This window comes from Ambystoma mexicanum, chromosome 6q, assembly GCF_040938575.1.
Source record: "Ambystoma mexicanum isolate Mex_15411 chromosome 6q, UKY_AmexF1_1, whole genome shotgun sequence".
In the NCBI taxonomy this organism is placed as follows: Eukaryota; Metazoa; Chordata; class Amphibia; order Caudata; family Ambystomatidae; genus Ambystoma; species Ambystoma mexicanum.
In genome coordinates this window covers 210,505,491-210,524,739 of record NC_090937.1, presented here as the reverse complement: position 1 = coordinate 210,524,739, position 19,249 = coordinate 210,505,491, and the positions used below count along the sequence as shown (strand labels likewise).

The 19,249-nt window shown below is 43.7% G+C and overlaps 1 protein-coding gene across 3 annotated transcripts in view; it reads right to left on the bottom strand.

The window, feature by feature from the left end:
• Positions 1-830: 830 nt before the first annotated feature.
• Positions 831-19,249, bottom strand: part of EREG (epiregulin) — a 147,090-nt gene continuing 128,671 nt past the window's right edge. For all 3 annotated transcript variants that reach the window (XR_011282177.1, XM_069630647.1, XM_069630648.1), the window contains 2 exons: positions 13,732-13,878; positions 831-2,162 (listed from right to left, as the gene is read on the bottom strand). Coding sequence is in view for 2 of the 3 variants with exons in the window: in XM_069630647.1 (XP_069486748.1) it covers positions 2,087-2,162; positions 13,732-13,878 (223 nt within the window). In the remaining variant the exon portion in view is untranslated. The remainder of the gene's footprint in view (positions 2,163-13,731; positions 13,879-19,249) is intronic.

Sequence of the window (19,249 nt, the reverse complement as noted above, 5' to 3'; positions counted from 1 at the left end):
TTGGTAGAGATCTTAGAATCTGAACACTCCCTCACCTTGAATTTGCCAGGAACTGATTTGCCACCCTCTCTTTCCAGTCAGCATCGCACGAAGGCACTATGATATTGTCTCATGCAAATGCAAAAGGTGAGACACAGATCAATGGACGCATTTAACAGCCTTATATTAAAGAGAGGCCAGTTCCTCGGCAGGAAAATAATTTGCGTGCACACCCCTCCAGTATATGGTGTCAGAAGTGTCGATTATATCGCTAACATGAGTCTACCCTCACCCTGCTGGTGGCAGCCTAGAATAAGACCAGTGGGCTGCCCTCGGGAGAAGTGTGATTGGCAAAAAGAATTAGCTGATGTGGCCCTACGTCCAGTAGCAGTGCTAAAAAATATATAACAAATAAATAAGACGCTGGGCATAGGCAGGATGCGTTCTGCCTCAGGCTCAAGCAGAGTGTTATTTCTGAGCCGGGAGCCCTCCACCATACAGTGTGGTTGAACTTGCTGTTTGCTAAATTGGTACCCATCTCCCTTGTGCTATCTTAGTTAGCTGCCTTGAACTGGTTTTTACATAGCACTGATCCCAAAAATACCTTTATGTGGAAGCGCTGAGCCCAATGGCACGATATTTTGGTGTATCTGGTCAATATTAATCTGATATATCATAAGGGAATTTCTTATATTTTTTGAAAAGTAGATAGAGACTAATGTAGCCAATTCTCCAGCTGTTAATGTGATCACTTAAAGAAACTGAAAATACCTGGGGTTTCATGCACCACATATGTCATTAGAAATGACTCCGAATTTCACCCATTACATAAGCACAAATAAACAAAAGGATAAAGATAAAAATAATAAAACCCATTTTTTATTTTTTACAGTACCTATATATTAAGGCAACTCAATGCTAGCCAGTGTGGGGCAGCTTTAATTAAAAAAAGCAACATATAGCACAATACCAACCAATACAAAACCTAATAAGATTGCTTTTCAGAAAGCTTTTCATGGCTTAATATTTTATGAATAAACTAACCGACTTCTTTGAAATAGAAAAAGACACATTTATATAAACTTTATGAGCATAAGGGAAACTGTGATGTAACGAGTATGAATTGAAATCCTTGATCTTTCAAACGACTCTGAGTGGATACAAAATACCTTTACACACATCCCTGCACATAGCACACAATCAGCCATTTGGAAGAAACAATGATCACAATCCTGTTGAATTGTCCACATTTGTAAAGCTGCTACACGCAGAATCCCATTCAAAATATTTGATATAGTTGTGAAAAAAGATAACTCCAAAAAGCACCTTGTCTGACAGGATAGTATACACGTCAAGATGAGACCCACTTGGCTTTACAATAAATATTATAAAACGCGTATTTCCAGGGAGTCCATTTAGTACAAACATATTTTGGGCAGTGAGAGTTGAACCCCATCCAACCCACGAGCACAGCAGAGGAAAGCAAGTATCTGCCCGACAAGGTGCTCAGTTAACAGACCTGTATGGATTTACATTTGTTCGGTGTACATTTTGCATTCAGTATCCATGAAACATATGTATATTACAATAGTTAGCACATAAAGACCACTTTAGTGACCGCGAGCCTCAAGCCCCTGCCCCCCATTGTCTCAGAAAGCAGTCATATGGAAACAAGGAGGGTAGCTCTTCGCGGAGCGGTTGAAGCAGTTTTCTGGAAGGTGACATATAAAGCCCTGGAGATGACATGACTGCAGGCCGAATTTCCACGAGCCACGAAGCACTAGATGGAATCCTTTTTGCCCAACTTTGAAGCATGGGTCTCTGGGACATCGTAACAGACCATAACATCTCATGCAAGTCAATCCCACACCACAAGCCTCTGTATTTCCTCAGGCCCTCCATAAAGGAGGAGACGCAATGGATATCTTGAGGCCCCCAGCTGGGGTCGCGTGCAGGACACAGATTCTCCAGGAGGATGGCTTGGGTGATTCAGTCACCTCTTCTGTTCGTTCACCAGGCAGCTGATCACCATGCACACCCATGATCTGCCAGTGTCCCAATGCATGCTCCTTTGGTGTATAAACACTGGTGAATACATTCCTCTGGTCTAAGCATTGAGTGTGGGGACTTCTTTGTACTCCTTTGATGGCTGCTGCTGCTTCTTGCATAGCGTCCTCTTGTACCTACAAATAGGAACAGAAAGGCAGGTACAGGTGTTATATATATAGTTTTGTTTTAGTAGTCATTTATATCACACTTACTGCCGGACTCCTTCAGCTTCTAGGAATGGGATGGGACCGGGTACTGAACCCATGTTGCACAGCATTGTTTTGTTACCAAGGCAAGCTCATTGCCCCTGGGATATCCTCCTGGTAGAAGAGTAGCATGTGCATCAGATGAGACCTGTGGAAACCCTAATAGGCTGTTCCCTAGAAAGGAGTCTGTCTCTACACTTTATAGTGGCCCAACAGGTCACAGAAATGATTAGAGGCTCATGTATGCAAGGAGGATATGCACGAGTGGTACGTTGTGGTTGCAGGGTGGATATGCCGGGGTGATACTTCCTCGCCTAGTGTCCTCAGTGATAAGGTTCCGGAGCACATGCAAACATTGGATTGCTGATCCGTCCTGCCTCTTCCTGATACTTACCAAATGGCTACCAAAACTTCCTCAATTAAAAGATAAAATATGTTAATCTCATCCCAATTTAGGGTGGGAAAATTACCTTGCCAGAGTTATTCAGGACTGTATATGTGTTAAGAAAGGGACCAGCTGTTGAAGGCAGCAGAGGTCCGGCAGGGCAAGGCAGACATTGGAGGTGGGTGAGCCGGCAAGATTATGACCATGTTATGAGGCAGAGAATGGGGCAAGAACAGGGGGAGCATCAGGTTCATCCTGGGAGGCAGGGAATGGAGGGGCGTGTTAGTGGCGTGCCATGTGTGATCTTGTGGTTGGGTATGGTAACTCTTGCATTCCTGTGACATACAGAAGATCCAATGCAGGCTAGGGTAAGAGGAGGGGCTTGTATGAGGAAAAACAAGACCCACTTTGTTTTCGGAGCCACCCACATCTGAAAATAGTTGGATGCCTAAGTTCTTGCTTTAAAGGTAAGACCCTCTTTATGATGAGAATAGGCAATATATACAAATACCACCTGTTTCTACTGCCTGGTTAGGAGGGGTATATGCTGAATCCATTATGCAGCCTCATTTGGAGATGAAATAACTTGTAGAACAACTACATGTTTTCCCATTACCATGGAGATAGAAATGACACGTTCTCTGCACTAAAGAAAGATGCAAGCACATTCTGTCATGGCAGGAAAAAGATTGCTGCATGGTGAACCTTCTCATCTCTTTTCAAAAGTGACCTTTTCTGCATTTTAAAAAAAAGACACATTTGCGCAATAGCAGTACGATCCACCAGTGTACACACCCCATTTCAATCCTTAAAACAAAGGAAATGGATTACAAAATATGTTGCGTGCAGAGTTTCATAAACCCTTTAAGCGTTATTTCAGGAAATCTCCATTCATTACCGCTAACCCAGCGGCTTCCTTATCATCAAGCAAAGACTCAACATTGCCGCATCTGGTAAGATCAATGAATGCATGCTATAAAGTCAGGTAAAAAAAAAAAAACAACCAAACATAAACATGGTGCAAGTCTCCTTCATGTTTCAATAGTTTGGGTCATATCTAATAATGTAATCTTATTGTTGGTGAGCCTTAAAATGCATTGCTTTAATCATGGACCGAAACATGACATTAACGGTTCCAGTCAGTCGAACCCCTTAAACAGACTGGTTGGGAGAGGATCCGAGCCATGAATTAATCGCATTAATCAAAAATGTTGTGATTTGAATTGGTTCAAGCCATTTGAACCCATAGACACCTACTGGGTTATATCAGGTTCAAATTGATTTTAAACTAAACTGTGTCCTACTAACAAAATATTAATATTTGTGATTTCAAAACATATTATGGGGAAGAAAGGTAGCAAAAAAAAACGAGTTTGATTAGGACAACAGGCACTTTTTCTGTTCTATCTGATCTAATCAGCATTGAAATCGTCCGACTCATTTTGCGTCTCATCTCCAAAAGGTTGGAATAATTCAGATTGATTCAAACCGTCTTTGCCCAAACTGGTTTAAATCAGGTTCAGAGCGGCCCACCCATCCCAGCACATACCGTTCTGTCTTTCTCCAAATGTTGGGAGGTAGTGTGTCGCCAAACAAATGGAGCTGCTAGGCCAACATTTCTCATTCATTCTTCGGCTTTGTTATTCAGATGCCATACTTTGCTCAGGTTGTATGTGCTGACAGATAAGCTTCCAAGGCTACATAGCGGCATTCCGCAATTGGGTAGCTAGTCGTGCAGGGTGTATTCTGTTTCTATAGAAACGTTCCATGCTCTTAGAAATGCCAGAAGGGAGCACGCGGTCTTATGCTTTAAGCCAAACAATCACCATTGACAGTACCACAAACATTCTTGTGCTGGAAACACTGTTAAGCCCTGGCAATTGAAAGGTTGCATGTCAGAGCAAGGCTCACCCTTCCTCCCACATGAAGTCACCAGTGCACAACTTACCTGTGCAAGGTAGAGTTCTGTCTGGCGTTACACCTATGGTACAGCACCGAAAGGAAACCCTCTTCTAGACAGGTAAAAGAGAAAGCATGAAGGTGTAATGGGGGAGGATGGGGAAACCAACGGTGCAGTGATAAAGACATTCTAGATCAGTGATGCAGGCCAAATTGGCAAGGCTAACAGGTGTATTAGCCAAGAAACAAAATATGATTAAAAGCCAGTTATAAAGGGTAGTTATATTCGTTCAAACACATTGCTAATATGCACCGAAAACACAGAATGGGTAATGGGTATACACTGGGAATCCTATGTAGCCATGAGAAGAGTGTGTTCCAATAAAGCATTTAGGTCAAAAACGGTGGCTACCTACCGGACTACAATCACAGCTAAACCTGCTAGGATGGTTGGGAGGGAGAAGGTGAGCTGAGGGAATGTCGGTAGACCCAAACAGAAAACCTAGACTTCAGTCAGGATCAATTATTTTGCTTTTGCCTTTCTGAATGAAATGTGTGGAGTAGAGCGAAACAAAAGAGGTGATGGCAGGGAAGTAATTTCACCAAAATGCCGGTGGTAGCGAAATTGACATCACATGACCCTTGACCTCTGATGTCATCACAGGAACTGATGTCATTTGACCCCCACCCCGAAGTGACATCACAGGAATTGATGGAACACAATCTTTTACCCCTTGACAAAACAGGAAATGGTATCACATAGCATTGTTCCTAAGTACACTATGAAAAATATGATTACTATATCACTGTAACATGATATACATGTCATACAAGAATGAGTCACCATATGTATCGGCAGAAAAAAAACATGCTATAACTGCAACTTGTGCAAAGTAAAATACATAGTCTGAAATGGATGCTCATTCTACTCTAAATGCTTTTTGGAGGATTGTGTCTGCATTGTGAATTTGAAGTGTTTAAGAACAGACTAAATCAGTGACTCACCCCTTGAAGTGTGCCTGAAATAAACCTTTAATAAATCTAGCAATTATTGTATAGAATTCCAGAAAGACAAATTATTTTTTATTCCTATTCTATCTTATTTAGGGTCACTACTCAAAGTGTTACACTAGTGGAACCCCCGATTTCTTTAAGAAGCCTGAACAAGAATCCCAGTCACTCTAGAAACAAAGAGCCACATGGCATTGGCCACAGCCCAAGAGCTTACATTTCTAAAAAAAACAATTTTTTAAAAACATTTTTTAGTGGTAGCAAGGGATACCACATGGGTAGCAAAGGCAACCTCAGGGGTTGCCAGGGAGAGCCCTGGGAACCCCTAAATATCATCCCTGGGTGATGGCTGGAAGGTTTAGAACACATTATAACCTCAGGCACTGCGGTGGGCAACCCTCCATTCCAATGTTCTTTGCCTGCCAAGCCATTACAGAAAGGGGAAGGACCATATGCAAATCAGGCTTGGTCCCAACCCGAAAGGGGAAGTCCAGCCAAAACTACTAGGTCACATCCCTTCTGCACGAAACCACAAGAATCCCCAAACAAGTTTCAGCCTTGTTGGGCCTCTTCAGTGAGGAGTAGCTTGCTTCTCTAAGCCCAGCAGGCACGGGACCCACTTCTGGTCTGGGCAGACCGGTCCCACTTGGGATGACTAAAGCAAAACAAAAGAGGTGATGGCTGGAAGGTTTAGAATAAATCGTAACCCCTGGCATTGCTCTGGGCAACTCACCAGACCATTGTTCTTCACCTGCCAGGCCTTCACAGAAAGGGGAAAGACCATATGCAAATCAGGCTTGGTCCCACCCCAAACGAAAAGTCCAGCCCAAACTGCTAGGTGACATCCCCTATGCACAAGACCACAAGCATCCTCAGACATTTTTCGGCCTCATATGACCTCATCAGTGAGGAGTAGCTTGGGTCTCTAGGCCCAGCAGGCATGGGACACACATCTGGGCACACCCGTCCCACTCAGTGTGACTAAATCAAAACAACAGATGTGATGGCTGTAAGGTTTAGAATACATCTTAATTTCTGGCATTTCTCTGGGCAACCCTCCAGACCATCGTTCCTCACCCAAGCCATTACAGAAAGGGGAAAGACCATACGCAAATCAGGTCTGGTACCACCCCCAAAGGGGAAATCCAACACAAACTGGACATGCCCAGACATGGGTCCCATGCCTACTGGGCCTAGAGACCGAAGCTACCCCTCACTGATGAGATCCAAGAAGGCGGAAACATGTTTGGGGATGCGTTTGGTCTCATGCAGAAGGGATCCGATCAAGCAGTTTGAGCTGGACTGTCCCTTTTGGGGTTGGAGCAAGTTTGATTTGCATATGGTCTTTCCCCTTTTGTAATTGTTTGGCAGGAGAAGAACTATGGTCTGGAGGGTTGCCCAGAACAACGCCAGAGGTTAGGAATAATTCCAAACTTTCCATCCATCACCTCCTTTGTTATCTGTGGAGCAGAGTCATAACGTTTCTTTGATATTGCTTCAGATGAGTCCCTTTACCATGATAAAGAATTTGCATTTGTTTGAGTGCATGTCTGCTTTCTCTCTGCCTCTGCAGGCTCAACCCTGCAAAAGTTGTGTAATAGTTATGTTATGTTGTATATGTCTTTCCTTTGTAGGTTGCATAGTGTTTTTTCGTGATAATTGTTTATGGTGGGGACATATAAAGGGATGGTTTAGCGATGTCTCTGAAAATGATACAAATTTGGGAATAGCACAAATTAGGAGGGAAACTGAAGAAGAGATAGAGTACAACCAATATAAAGGGGTAATCTTTGACACCATGGCTGATGTGCACCACCCCGAATCAGACAACATGTGGTATAATCACATGTGCGTGGTGAGGGAGAAGTCAAACGAGAGGTGCTATGTATGCTCATTGATACCAATTGCGACTTGCACACCCAAGTTTTCTATACCTCAAGAAATGCTGCCTCTTATAGCCCAGTGTTTGGTACACTTGGAACTGTGCAGAGTACAAAGCCTCTTCCAAGGACACACTGTCCAAGCATCATGGACAGAGATGATGAAGAACGTGCTAACAAGAAAGAGCAAGCCCAGTGCAAGGTATGGCCATTGTTGAAGATGAAGGGAGAATTGTTTTCCAACAATAGATGGGTGGCAGGAGTAGTGAGCTGTGGATCGGGAGGCTTAGTGGGGTGTCCTGAAGATATGGTGGTATGCGTGAATCAGAACTGTGGCATGACATGGGTCCGCTGCGTGCCAAAATTGACATGGGACGAGCTAAGGGAAACACCAGCTAAAGTACAGAGGCCTGCAGAGTAATCCTTTTGCTTTTGAAGAAATGGCAATACACCCATAGGAACAAACATTGTTTATCCATGACCTGACTGAAGGTACCACAGCATTGATGGATGTGTACTGGGTGTGTGGACAATATGCATATTTACACCTCGCTCCATCATGGAGGGGCGTATGCTCGCTGACCTCTCTACACTACACAGTTTTAGTAATTCCTGATTCCCATCTGCCAGTAACAAATGTGCTAGCCCCAGAACCATCTAAGCCGCCATCCGATAGGCGTGCCTGTCACTCACCAAGAATTCATCACCAGAAAAGATCAAAATATTGATCAAAATACTCCTCGGATCAATATCACAGATTTAGCACAACTGAGTCCTTTTTGGCCTTGCTCCTGATGCAGGTATCCACACTGCAGCTTACGGCAAGTGGCTTGAGATAACTAGATGGTACATGCTTTAGGTGGCAAACCAGACAGAGCAGGGTTTTAACTCAATAACGAGTGAGCTAAGGGCAATCAGGCTTGTGACATTCCAAAACAGATATGTTTTGTATTTGCTCATGTCTATGGAAGGGGGTGTATGCAAGAAAATGCGTCTGTCCTGTCCTTCCCCCAAATGATGCAGACAATGTGTCTTTGTCTCATGCTTTAGGGGCCCTTTACAATTTGAGGATTACTATGAAAAAGGAAGCCGGAGTGAATGCTGATGATTGGTATGAGTTTATGTTTTCATGTGTCCCATTGTGGTTAGAAATAGCAGTGAAAATGCTTGTTCCCATCGTGTTTTTTCTGCTCATGCTTTTTTGTTTGTGTCAGATGATCTTGAGGTGCTACACAAAGACATTGCAGAAGAGCGCCATGATGATGGTATTGATAAGGATGGGCAGAGCTCTTCCTTTCACAAAACACAAGTACACCAAGACTGAAAGATGGGAGGGGTTGTGACAGCAAGGATGGTCAAAATAGAGCTGGCTTTGGAATCTCTGGGAACCTTGATCACACCCCCACTGGACCCAGAGAATTATATTGATTGCTGGGTCAGTTTAGCAGGAGGTGGAGGGATGCTTTTTCATGTCAAGTACCCCAGAAGAGTATGCAAAAGGGGCGTAGTTTACATCATGTGTACATGGCATGGATATCTAAGGATGATGAGTATAGGATGAAGAAGGAAGTATGGGTAGTTAATGGAGTATTAACTTAATATGCATGTGCACTGCCCCAGCCAGGTCAAACAATTCTTTTTGTGAAAGACCTATTAGAATGTACCACCGTTGGAGCAGATTGAAGGTGTTGCTGTTAAAGCACACCCCTTGTTTTAGTTAGGTTGTGAGCTGATAGGGATGCACACTTTGACAGAAACATTCATGAAAAAAGAGAATAAGGTTTTGTGATGCCAATGGTAAAGATGCAGATTTAAGGTACAACTGGTTTGCCAAATAAGTGGTCATCCCATATGAATTATAAGTAGACACACAACCAAAAACAAATAAATACCTGAAATTCAGACTCAAGAGTGGTGCCCTGGTTATGCATGGGCACCTGGGGTTAGAAGGAGATAAGGGGGGAGCTGTGCCTGGAACTTTCCATGATTTGGGATAAAATGAGCAGAGGTGATGCCAATAAATGAAGTACAGGTTTGGTGAGGCAGCGTGTCTGCGCAACAGTGTCTGGGTTGATGAGAAGGCTTTGTCTATGAGTGCAGAGTTAGCCATGCAAGTTTACTTTGATCGCATCTGCAACTGGGAGGTGGACATCACATGATGGTCTCAATTTACAAATATATCAATAATGGGAATCCACTAATCATGTACTTGGATTTGATTGTGATGATGTAGGGGACCACGTGTTTAGGAGAATGGGTTTAGATTAGATGTGGCCAATCGGCCCAAGGTCTATAAAGGGGATTAGCATGTTCTATAGGTGGTAGCCAATGAGGGTGGAGGGATTATGTTGTTCTTGTTATTATACATAGTTTAGTTAATTTTGATTTCTCTGCTGCAATGTCTTAAGATAAGACAAGCTCCATGTCAGTTTGGTTCTACAGGACCGTCTGAGACCATTTTGCATGTAATAAACCTTGTTTTCCCTTGCAACGAGGTGCAGTGATTATTCGACCTTTTGGATTAGATATATGAGTGGTTTCTGAATTGCTTTCCATTCTGTGTTGCAATTCTCTTTCTAGGAATGATCCCCACTTTTCAACATAGGATGTTTGGTGCTGCAGAGCACTGGGCTGGAGCCAGAGGGTGTTGGTTACTTTTGCTCAAACAACCTTTGCTGAATGATCCTTGCAGGCGTGACCCAAGAAGAAGAAAGAAGAAGAGTACAGCTGGATTTGCTGTTGATCGAGGATAACCACGAGTGATGCCAGGATCCCACTATCTCGTAAAAATAGATTGTGTAAAGCTTAACTTGCATCAATAAGACTCAGAGGATAAAGGTAAAAAATTAGGCTAGGATATATTCTCAGTGTTGCATCATAACATACACACTATTGAACAGGATACATTTGGGACTGCTTCAAAGAGCAACAATCAAAAAGTTTGTGTCATAACCTGTGAAAGTTTAAATGAAAGTTTAAATGGACATGGGGGATTGTTTTTGGGTTATTACTTCAATGCAAAAAAAATGTGGTGTCTCGTTTTTAGGCTTATGACTGCTGTGTCACGCATGTAACCCTTACGTGCAGCACCAAACATTATTTCCATGTAGTCAGTGTATTTCTAGAACAGTCTAGATGTATGAGAACCTGCTGTGCGCTGATAGAATGAGGGAGTACGTCAGACATAGAGTTCCCTATTTGTTAATAAGGTGGGGTCATTTTAAAGATTTGAAAATTAATGGACTCGGTTTACTTGGCACACCACCGTTACAGGCTACATTGCTGTGCGCTTCACCCAACTCAAAGTAGTTGCAGAAGGTTTTAATGTTAGCAAATCGGGGGCAAGTGCGGATACAACAAATGCACCCTGCAGTCCTTACTGTAACAGACAGCAAAGAGAAGAAACGTGCACAGTGTAATCAAGTTTCAGGTTCATCTAGATAATTTCAGCCTCACATATCAGTTATGGGTGTCAGTTACCCATATTTCAAGATGTGTAAGGTCCCTTCTCATTGAGGTCTCTTTTGTTCAATCCAATTATTGTGCTCTGCTGGCTCATAATTTTACAACAGACGTTTTGTGGTGAGTATTGTCCATCAGGCCTCGACTGTGCCATGGCTGGCAATTTGTAGGTTTACTTATGGCATGTGAAGGAATTGGATGTACAGGTGTGATTGCATGGTGCTACCTCACTTGAGACTGCAGAAAAGATTGTATACTGTACTTGAGAGTGGCAATTGGACATCTCACTTTTTCCTCTCACTGGAAATGCTTGTCTTAGTTAGGAAAAAGATTGAGATAAATCCCTATTTAAAAGGTATCCTTGACCTGATATTGTACTGCAGATATGCTGTGTCGCTCATCAAGAGGACATCTGTGCAATTGCCCTGCATGGAACTATCAGAAAAGAAACAGCTAAGACACTTCTCAATGCACAATCCTTCATTTCTGTGGTCATTCACAAATCTAAGACACATGTTATGAATGTTATAAGGGTCAGGGGGTAAGATATGGTCCATAGAGATTTCTAACAAGGCAGCTTTAAAATCATTTTCAAATAGAATTCATTAAGACAAACACAAGAAGTGCATATAAATATTATGTATTATGGGGCAACACAAGTTGCCCGATAGTTAAGGTGAAACCTATCATCCATAGGAAATGCAAAAAATCTGTTTAATAACTTTTGAGCCATGAAATGGATCAGCACGATATTTTGCAGCCGTAAATTGTGTCCCAGGCCCCCTAAAACTGGACAGGCCTAATGCGCACCCACATTCTTCTAATTCTAACAATCTACATGCTCCCCGAGGGCATTCACCACACGTACGTTGGGGCCATAATAATGGGATAAAGGCGCTATATAAATGACAAACTACTATTACTACTACTACGACTACTATTAAGGGTAGGGCTCCTGTAACGTGCATGGGGATTTGTACGGGTGGGAAACGGCAAGAAGAGGTTTCCTCCTTTGAGGCTCTGGGCCATTCATTGGGAGCCTGGGGCATGGACAATGCCATTGGCTCCTGTTATAGTCTGACAGAATGATCAGCAGATGCCTTGGAGTTTGGAGAGGGCAACCACGGGAGCCAAGCTGGGTAGACAGTTTGGCTATGCGCCAGCTTGTGAAATACACTCTGCCATCCCTTTTTAGATGTGGCAGAATTAAGCCAGATATCCTGTATGGAGACAAAATAAGTATTAAGAAAAGGGGTCTGGCATGCCAAAAAGTAGGCACATGATGCCAGCAGAATGTGCGCCACTTTTAATTATTTTTCTTTTCAACGTATTTCATTCAAGTTTTGTAACAACGTGGGCAAAGCAAAAGAAAGCCAACCATTCTCCTCTGAAATTACTGGCCACCTCCTTTGGCCATTAGTGGAAGAGCCAGCAGACATTCCGATCCCTTCCCCGTCTCCCTCCCTGGGCCCACCCCACCCACCATCTTCAACCAGTGAGTGGGGCAAAGTGAGATGCTGCAGAAAACCACCGTTTTTTTAGCAGCTCACTATCATCCCCAATGGGCTAAGTGCACTTCTAGGCATTGAGGAATATCTGCCAGGATCTATATCTTTGCCTCCCTGTTGCCTTCCCACAATCAAAATGGCACCACTCCGGGAAGTGGAAGGGTGGCTGAAAAATGTGGGCGGTAGACTGTATGTTCTTGCCCACATTTCCAGCACCTGATTGGCTGAGCGCCCTTCCCCGGGAGTGAATATATATTCTACAATGTGCTGTTCAATGATTATATGTCATTTTCATTACTAAAATCCCCAGAATGCACTTTGCTGGTCTAATGGAAGCCGTGGTTAAAGTACCTGCAATTTTCAGCATTATATTCACCAGTGTGTGCAATTCTGTCAGAACACCTATAAAAGGGATATGCATATCTTAGCACTGCGTTCACCACAATGCACACTGCTGCTCTACTGGAAGGCTTGGAATGGCAGTATCGACGTTTTAAGCTCTCTGAGCATTAATGATGGATACCATTCAGCAACAAACCTAAATGTCGCGCAAGGCATTGCACTGGCCCACTGTAAGGCCCGGAGCCTGAATGTGAAATGTTCTATGAAAAGGGAACATATGTAGAATTTGCTAAACTTGTCAGCCTAAACATCAGTTTGGAAGTTAAGATGTGTGAGGCAGGGGAGTAACAGTTAAAAAGGTAGGTTATTTAGGCATGACAGTCTCCAGCGATAAGAGGGAATATGGGACACAGGCCGGCAGAGATTAGGCTGAAAAAAGTGGAATGATTGAGAGCCAGGAGGGTTAAGGGTCGAGAGGCATGCCAGGGGGGCATTGGGTATATTCAAATATGGACACGGGTTGGGTAGGGAGATTTAAAAGCCGTTGTTGAAAAAGTTAGCAAATCTCAGGAACTGGATTATGGATGGTTTCGTTTTGTAAGGCGTTAGGCCTAGACTCTAATAAGCTTGTCCACATCCTTTGTTGCACCATCGCTAACAAGGCTGAACCTGGTCACTGCCCAATAGGAAAGGAGTGGGAGCGCGGACACACACACACTCCAAAATCAGACCAAAGGCGTCTTTGCAAAACCAAAGGCTGGGCAAGGTTTTATGTGCTTTCAATTTTACCCTTGATTAAACCACTGTGGATGTTGTTTCTTTACTTGGAAAACCCAGTCGGTGCCCCAACATATTTGAACTTCTGTTTTCTTTTGTTCCATATCAGGTCAAGTAAATGTCTACAGCACCTTCACATAAACCTTGGCATGACTGTGCAATCACTGGGCGAATCGGAGCCACAGGAGAAAAAACACTCTTGGAGAAAATTATGAATGGAAAAACGGTCTTACCATTTATATGCGAAAAACACGCCGACAGCCACGGCAATGACAAAGAGAACACTCAGAATCGCTGTCAGGGCCACATATTCTTCACTCATGGGCTGCGTGACCAGCTCCAAATACACACACCGTTCACCATAGTATCCCTTCTGACACCTACAATTAAAATGAAGATAATACATTGGAAAGTCTCCGGGGTGGATTACACAGCCAACTCATTACATCCAAGTGCACATGTGAGGTTGCACAACATACATATATGCCTATGTAAATACCTTTAACAACAGCTTTGTTTTTCATTTTAAAGGCATTATCTGAGAAGTATAGGCTGATCACCTGGATTGGGGTTGAAAGACCGAGTAATAAATGGGAGAAAAGACTGGAGATCATTTTTTCGAAATAACCTTTGGTCTTTTCTCCCCTGAACATTTCTGACTTGGCCAAACTCCTGCCCACACACCCACTCACACCTCTGCCCACACCACCAACACCCCTCCGCCTCCCCCACACCCCTACTTAGCTTGCCTCCGACTCGCTGGTCCCTGCAACGCTTGTTCCCTTTCACTTCCGTGATCGGGAACCGGCGCTGCAGGGTCTTTTTTTTTTTTTTGGGACAGCTGTGTAGGGGGACGTCCCCCGCAACCTCCGCCGCTCACTATACTTTACAGTATAGTATAGTGAGCGGGGGTTGTGGGGCACACTCTTGCAGCCCTTTTTTGGGGGAGGTGGCTGCGAAGGTCACCCCGCAACCGCCGCTCACAATATAGTGAGCAAGGGTGCAGGGGACACACCCGCAGCAACCAGCACTGAATGCGTGATTTGGTTTAACTTTTCGGCTGTTCGGAATTTTCCAACGACCGAAATTCGGCTGAATCACTCATTCGAACATATATTTTCAGTCATTTTGAACGAAACTGATCGCCTTACTTGCTGGCAAAAAATCTATAGCACTCCATCGCTGTATTTTGTCCCGAACAGCACACACTTGTGCGGTGTACATGATGCAGCCTGACGCACAGGGCCATCACCACACCCAGCCCTGCATAGAGTGCTTGGAGGCTGGATCCAAAGGGGTCACTTTGCTGGACCACTAGGTCATCAGAAAGTGTTGCGTACCTTGGAGATGATAAAGATTTACCAGGTCCACACCAGATTCTCGACCAAGACCTTTTTGGTAAACAAGGTGCAAATTCATCATTTGAAAGCATATTGGGCAGGTCACATTGGCCAAGGCTCGGCAGGACTGAACTAGAACTTTACAGGGGGCGTGGTGCTGGAGAGGATAAGGAAACGGGGAACAATATGTAGCTGCATCACAAACTCAGTGATGGAGATGTTGGCAAGATATCTATCCTGGAAGTAGATTTGGATGCTATATAACATGCTTGCAAATTATTAACAAATCAGAACCAGTCGAATTCTTGGAGACAGATCGAGCAACTACTGGGTCATTGCATCTGTCCATACATGCAATGGTGCAGTCAAGCACAGACCCTGCATGTCTAAACAATGTTCTTTTGCGATTATAATCTATGACATTTCTTTTAGAAATGCTCAAGTTCGATTTGCACCGTGCCATGTTTGACTGTTTTCCAGGCGTTCCCAGCCTTTTCAGCTAAAGTAAGGAGGACGTGTCAGGTGAAGCCGTAACTTTTTCCAAATTACCGCAACCTACTCCACAGGAAGTGACATAATGCCCATCTCTTGGACTTGCAGCATGGTGGTGTGCTGCAGACCAGAGTCACCTACAATGCTGCTTCCTTATCAGCTGGGGGCTAAAGTACAGGGGGCAAGTAGAAGGGTCAGTGGATCCAACTCGGGTCCTATTTGGTCCCTTTGCATCTAGAAAGGGAATGGGAAAAGTAAGTAGGAGGCAAGCCATGTAGGTAAGGATGTTTGCCTTTCTCTGCGAGTTCAACATGGGACATAAAACAGGGCACACTTACCCAGGCAGAAAGTCACACAAAAGAGGGGGCACTTCAGCACCATAGCTGTATCGGGATAGTGAGTAGGGTCACCAGACGTCCCCTTTTCCTCCAAACGCTACTGAAGTGTAGTTCCTTGACAGCAACTTTCAAGGGTTAGTCCTACTTTTATGTTAGTTGCGTGTCCCGGTTTTTTAAATTTTAAATCTGGTCACCCTAATGTGAGTCCCAGTAGACAACTGCCAAATCACTGAACACCCCTTTCAAATTGAAAGGCAATGAGGTCAATGGCATCCGGCTGCCTTGCATCACCCTTTACATGTTTTCATCTGGCCTGCTGTGCAAGCCAAGCAGCAGAGCAGGGGGCGACTTCAAAGAGACAGGAAATGCCTGCGGGTATTCCATTGAAAATCCCATCGCCTCGCCAACAGCATCACTCACCGGTCATCTGCAGGACCAAAGTGGTCCCTGCCCTCAGAAGAGAGCTCACGAGGTAATGGTGCGCGGACATTGTGGCCTCGAACATACCTGAGGCCAAATTATAAAGAACATCACAAATCACCATCTTGGCTCAGTAGTAAGCACATGTGTCGCTAGGAAATATGAGGAGTGAGGACCTTCTGCCAGTCATTATTGTGAATAGACACGTCCTAAACCCCACCATTTTAAAAGTCATATCTCAGCCACTGGTACACAATAAAACCATTTTTTTTTTCTAAAAGGGAATGCGCTTTTGAGCAATGCATTACAATATGTCAGTCCAGAGTGCATTCCGCAGATGGAGTTCCATAACACAGTTTCTGTGAATTTCATCAACACAGTGTGGCTAGGAGGATGGTAGGCGGCGGGTTAAGGGTCTTTATGTATCTATGATGGACAGATCATGGATTAGTATCTTGGCATTCCAGGACCCCTAAAACCAATGACTTAGGGTGAACACTGGACTGGCCCTCTTTAGTGAGAAAGGTGAAAATGCTCACAAGATCATCAGTTCTGTGCAAATGCACCTGGTGGCACTGCACATTCATCCAACTGTCTACACCAGAGGCGTAGCTTATGGGGCAGTAACCAGGTGTGCACATGTTTCATGGTAGGATGTATGGGATGCTTTTTGAACTGCAGATGGAACAATGGTAGTAAATTCAAGAACACATAGAATGTAAAAAAGCTGATGTCCATGATCCAGATGAGTAAACAGTACTGCCAGACAAAATGGCGAAAGCAGACAGTTGGTTCTAGGAAGTGCGCGACACCCATTACAGCGACTGTGGATTCTAAATGTCACTCCAGGAAAGGTGTAGGTGTTACCTAAATGGGTGTCTGTGAGCAGGTGTGGACATTCAGAAATGGACTGCCTAGTTGGGCTTGCTAAGGGCATGGTTTTGGATGCCTGTACTAGAGATAACATATGGCCACATTATCCTGCTAAAAAATGGCTTTAAACTTGGAAGCAACAAGAATAGTATTAACAAAATAACTTATAATATTAGAACGACAGATTCCAACAACGAGGAAGACTTAGCCTTTGAACCTGTGGAAAGTGGAGAATGTTCAAATGAGAGGGATCTGCACTGCTGCAGACCATTGTTAGTTTGGTCTATTAGGTGGCGTCAAAATGCCACCTATAAGCTAAAACGATTGCATTAGGGTACAGATAAGGAGAAATGGCATATGAAGTTTGGCTATTGGCCCACCCATTGACTGACCATGGCCCTGCTAATCCCTGTGGCTATTCCCACCCAGTTCCTGCCCCTCCCCACCCAAAACACCTCCTCGTGGGTACTCTGAGCTTGCGTTAATCAAGTCTTACCATTGAACTTTACACTCAAATTGCCTGTCAGTGTTTTTTCACAGCAGTCTTCTGAGAGTTAGTGGCCTGCATTCCAAGTTTGGTGGTATTCCGCCAGTAATACCTGCAGGATACCACTGAACAGAATTACCATTTAGGCCACTCAGTCTGCCGGAATTACTATCAGATTCTAGTTTTTCTTACATTTGTGTAACACCCAGACCCAGGGGTATCACAGCGTTTGTGCAGTAAGTTGGAGGGAGAAGAGTCGCAAGGTTCTAGTCATACCTTTTAAACAACAAGGTTTTTACCTGTATGTTTAAGGTTGTGTAAGCTTAATTTCTGATAGCCAGTGGCAGAGAGTTCCAGAGGTGGGTGCTAGGACACAAAATCCAATGCCACCTGCTCTCCTTTCTGTAGCAAGGAACGAACATTGCATTACTAACAGCTGATCTAAGTGAGCATAAATGTTGTTTTGTGGTAATGACATTGAACTGGAGGCTTCCAGCCCTTTAAGATGAGTAGTGGTACCCTGGAGATAGATGGGGATACAGATTGTATTCATACATCAATAATCAAGATGACACAAATAGTAGGCAAAGTTTGTCTGTTTTAATGTCAAATATCTTAAAACAGGGAGTACAATGAACATCAGCAATCACTCGTTACTCTGACTCTAACTACTTCATAAAAAATGTGGGCTTCTGTACCCAAAAGTGGTCATCACTGATGTGCTGACCTGCGTCTACCAACGTCATCGTACGTGGCAAACTACAAAAACCTATCGGGAGGTGGGATTGGTTCTAAGTGAATAACTAAGCATAGGTTCCATATCTGTATAGGCTACCAGAAAGAGGCAATTGGATAGTTAACATCAGGTGGGGCAACTAAGCCCTCCTCTAAAAATGGCCACTTTGAACCTCACTAAATCTGTGACATACCATTGCCTACACACACTATAGGACCCCCAACTACGTGTTCCCCTACAATTGGTTGGCTTCTAACCCCTGTCAATACTTTTTCTACCTACATTAGCAGCACGCAGACTGAACAACCAGGTGCGGATAATCTCGTCTTAATACCAGCTTCCCACCAATTAAAATATCATCCAGCATCACCTCAATGATCCAGCATCAATGAGTACTTTGAAGTTGGCCTTGAGTTTGTACTGTGTTCTGAGAATTTTTAAGGAGTATAGGCACTAGCCGGCTTCCGTGCATAGGTGTGATCATCTTTCTCGTCCAACTTCTTCTATCAAATGACTGGACACCACATAATTGAGCCTCTTCGTGTATTTGATTTTATTTTCAGTAGTCCTCTGACGTCTTTTGTTTTTGCTTGACCTCTCTGAACAGGAGATTCTGTTCTTTCACGTTAATTGTATCCAATGGCAGCCAACTACAGTTTGATAAGACCTTGGCTTTCTTGGCTCAGTGAACTCATTAAATTAACTTTTATTCTGTTTAATTCAATTGCGTTTCTCAACTACAACACTAGAATGAGTCCTTCTGTGGCACTACACCACACTACGAGATCAGAATCTCCCTTGAGCCTCTGTGCACGAGAGACAGCTTGAACTGTATGCAAGACAGTTGGAACTCTTATCCCCTATCCGTAGACGCCATGAATTACTGAAAGATCTAAACTGTTATATTTAACACCCTTCAATTTGTCCTGAAGAAAGCTTGGAGTTCCTGAAAGCCATTTTCCACCAAAAAGACTTTCTATGGTTGCAATATCTGAATCCGAGCCAGAAACACCAATGAGTCAACAGTAAAATGTGTTTAGAATGGTTCATTACACATTGAACTAT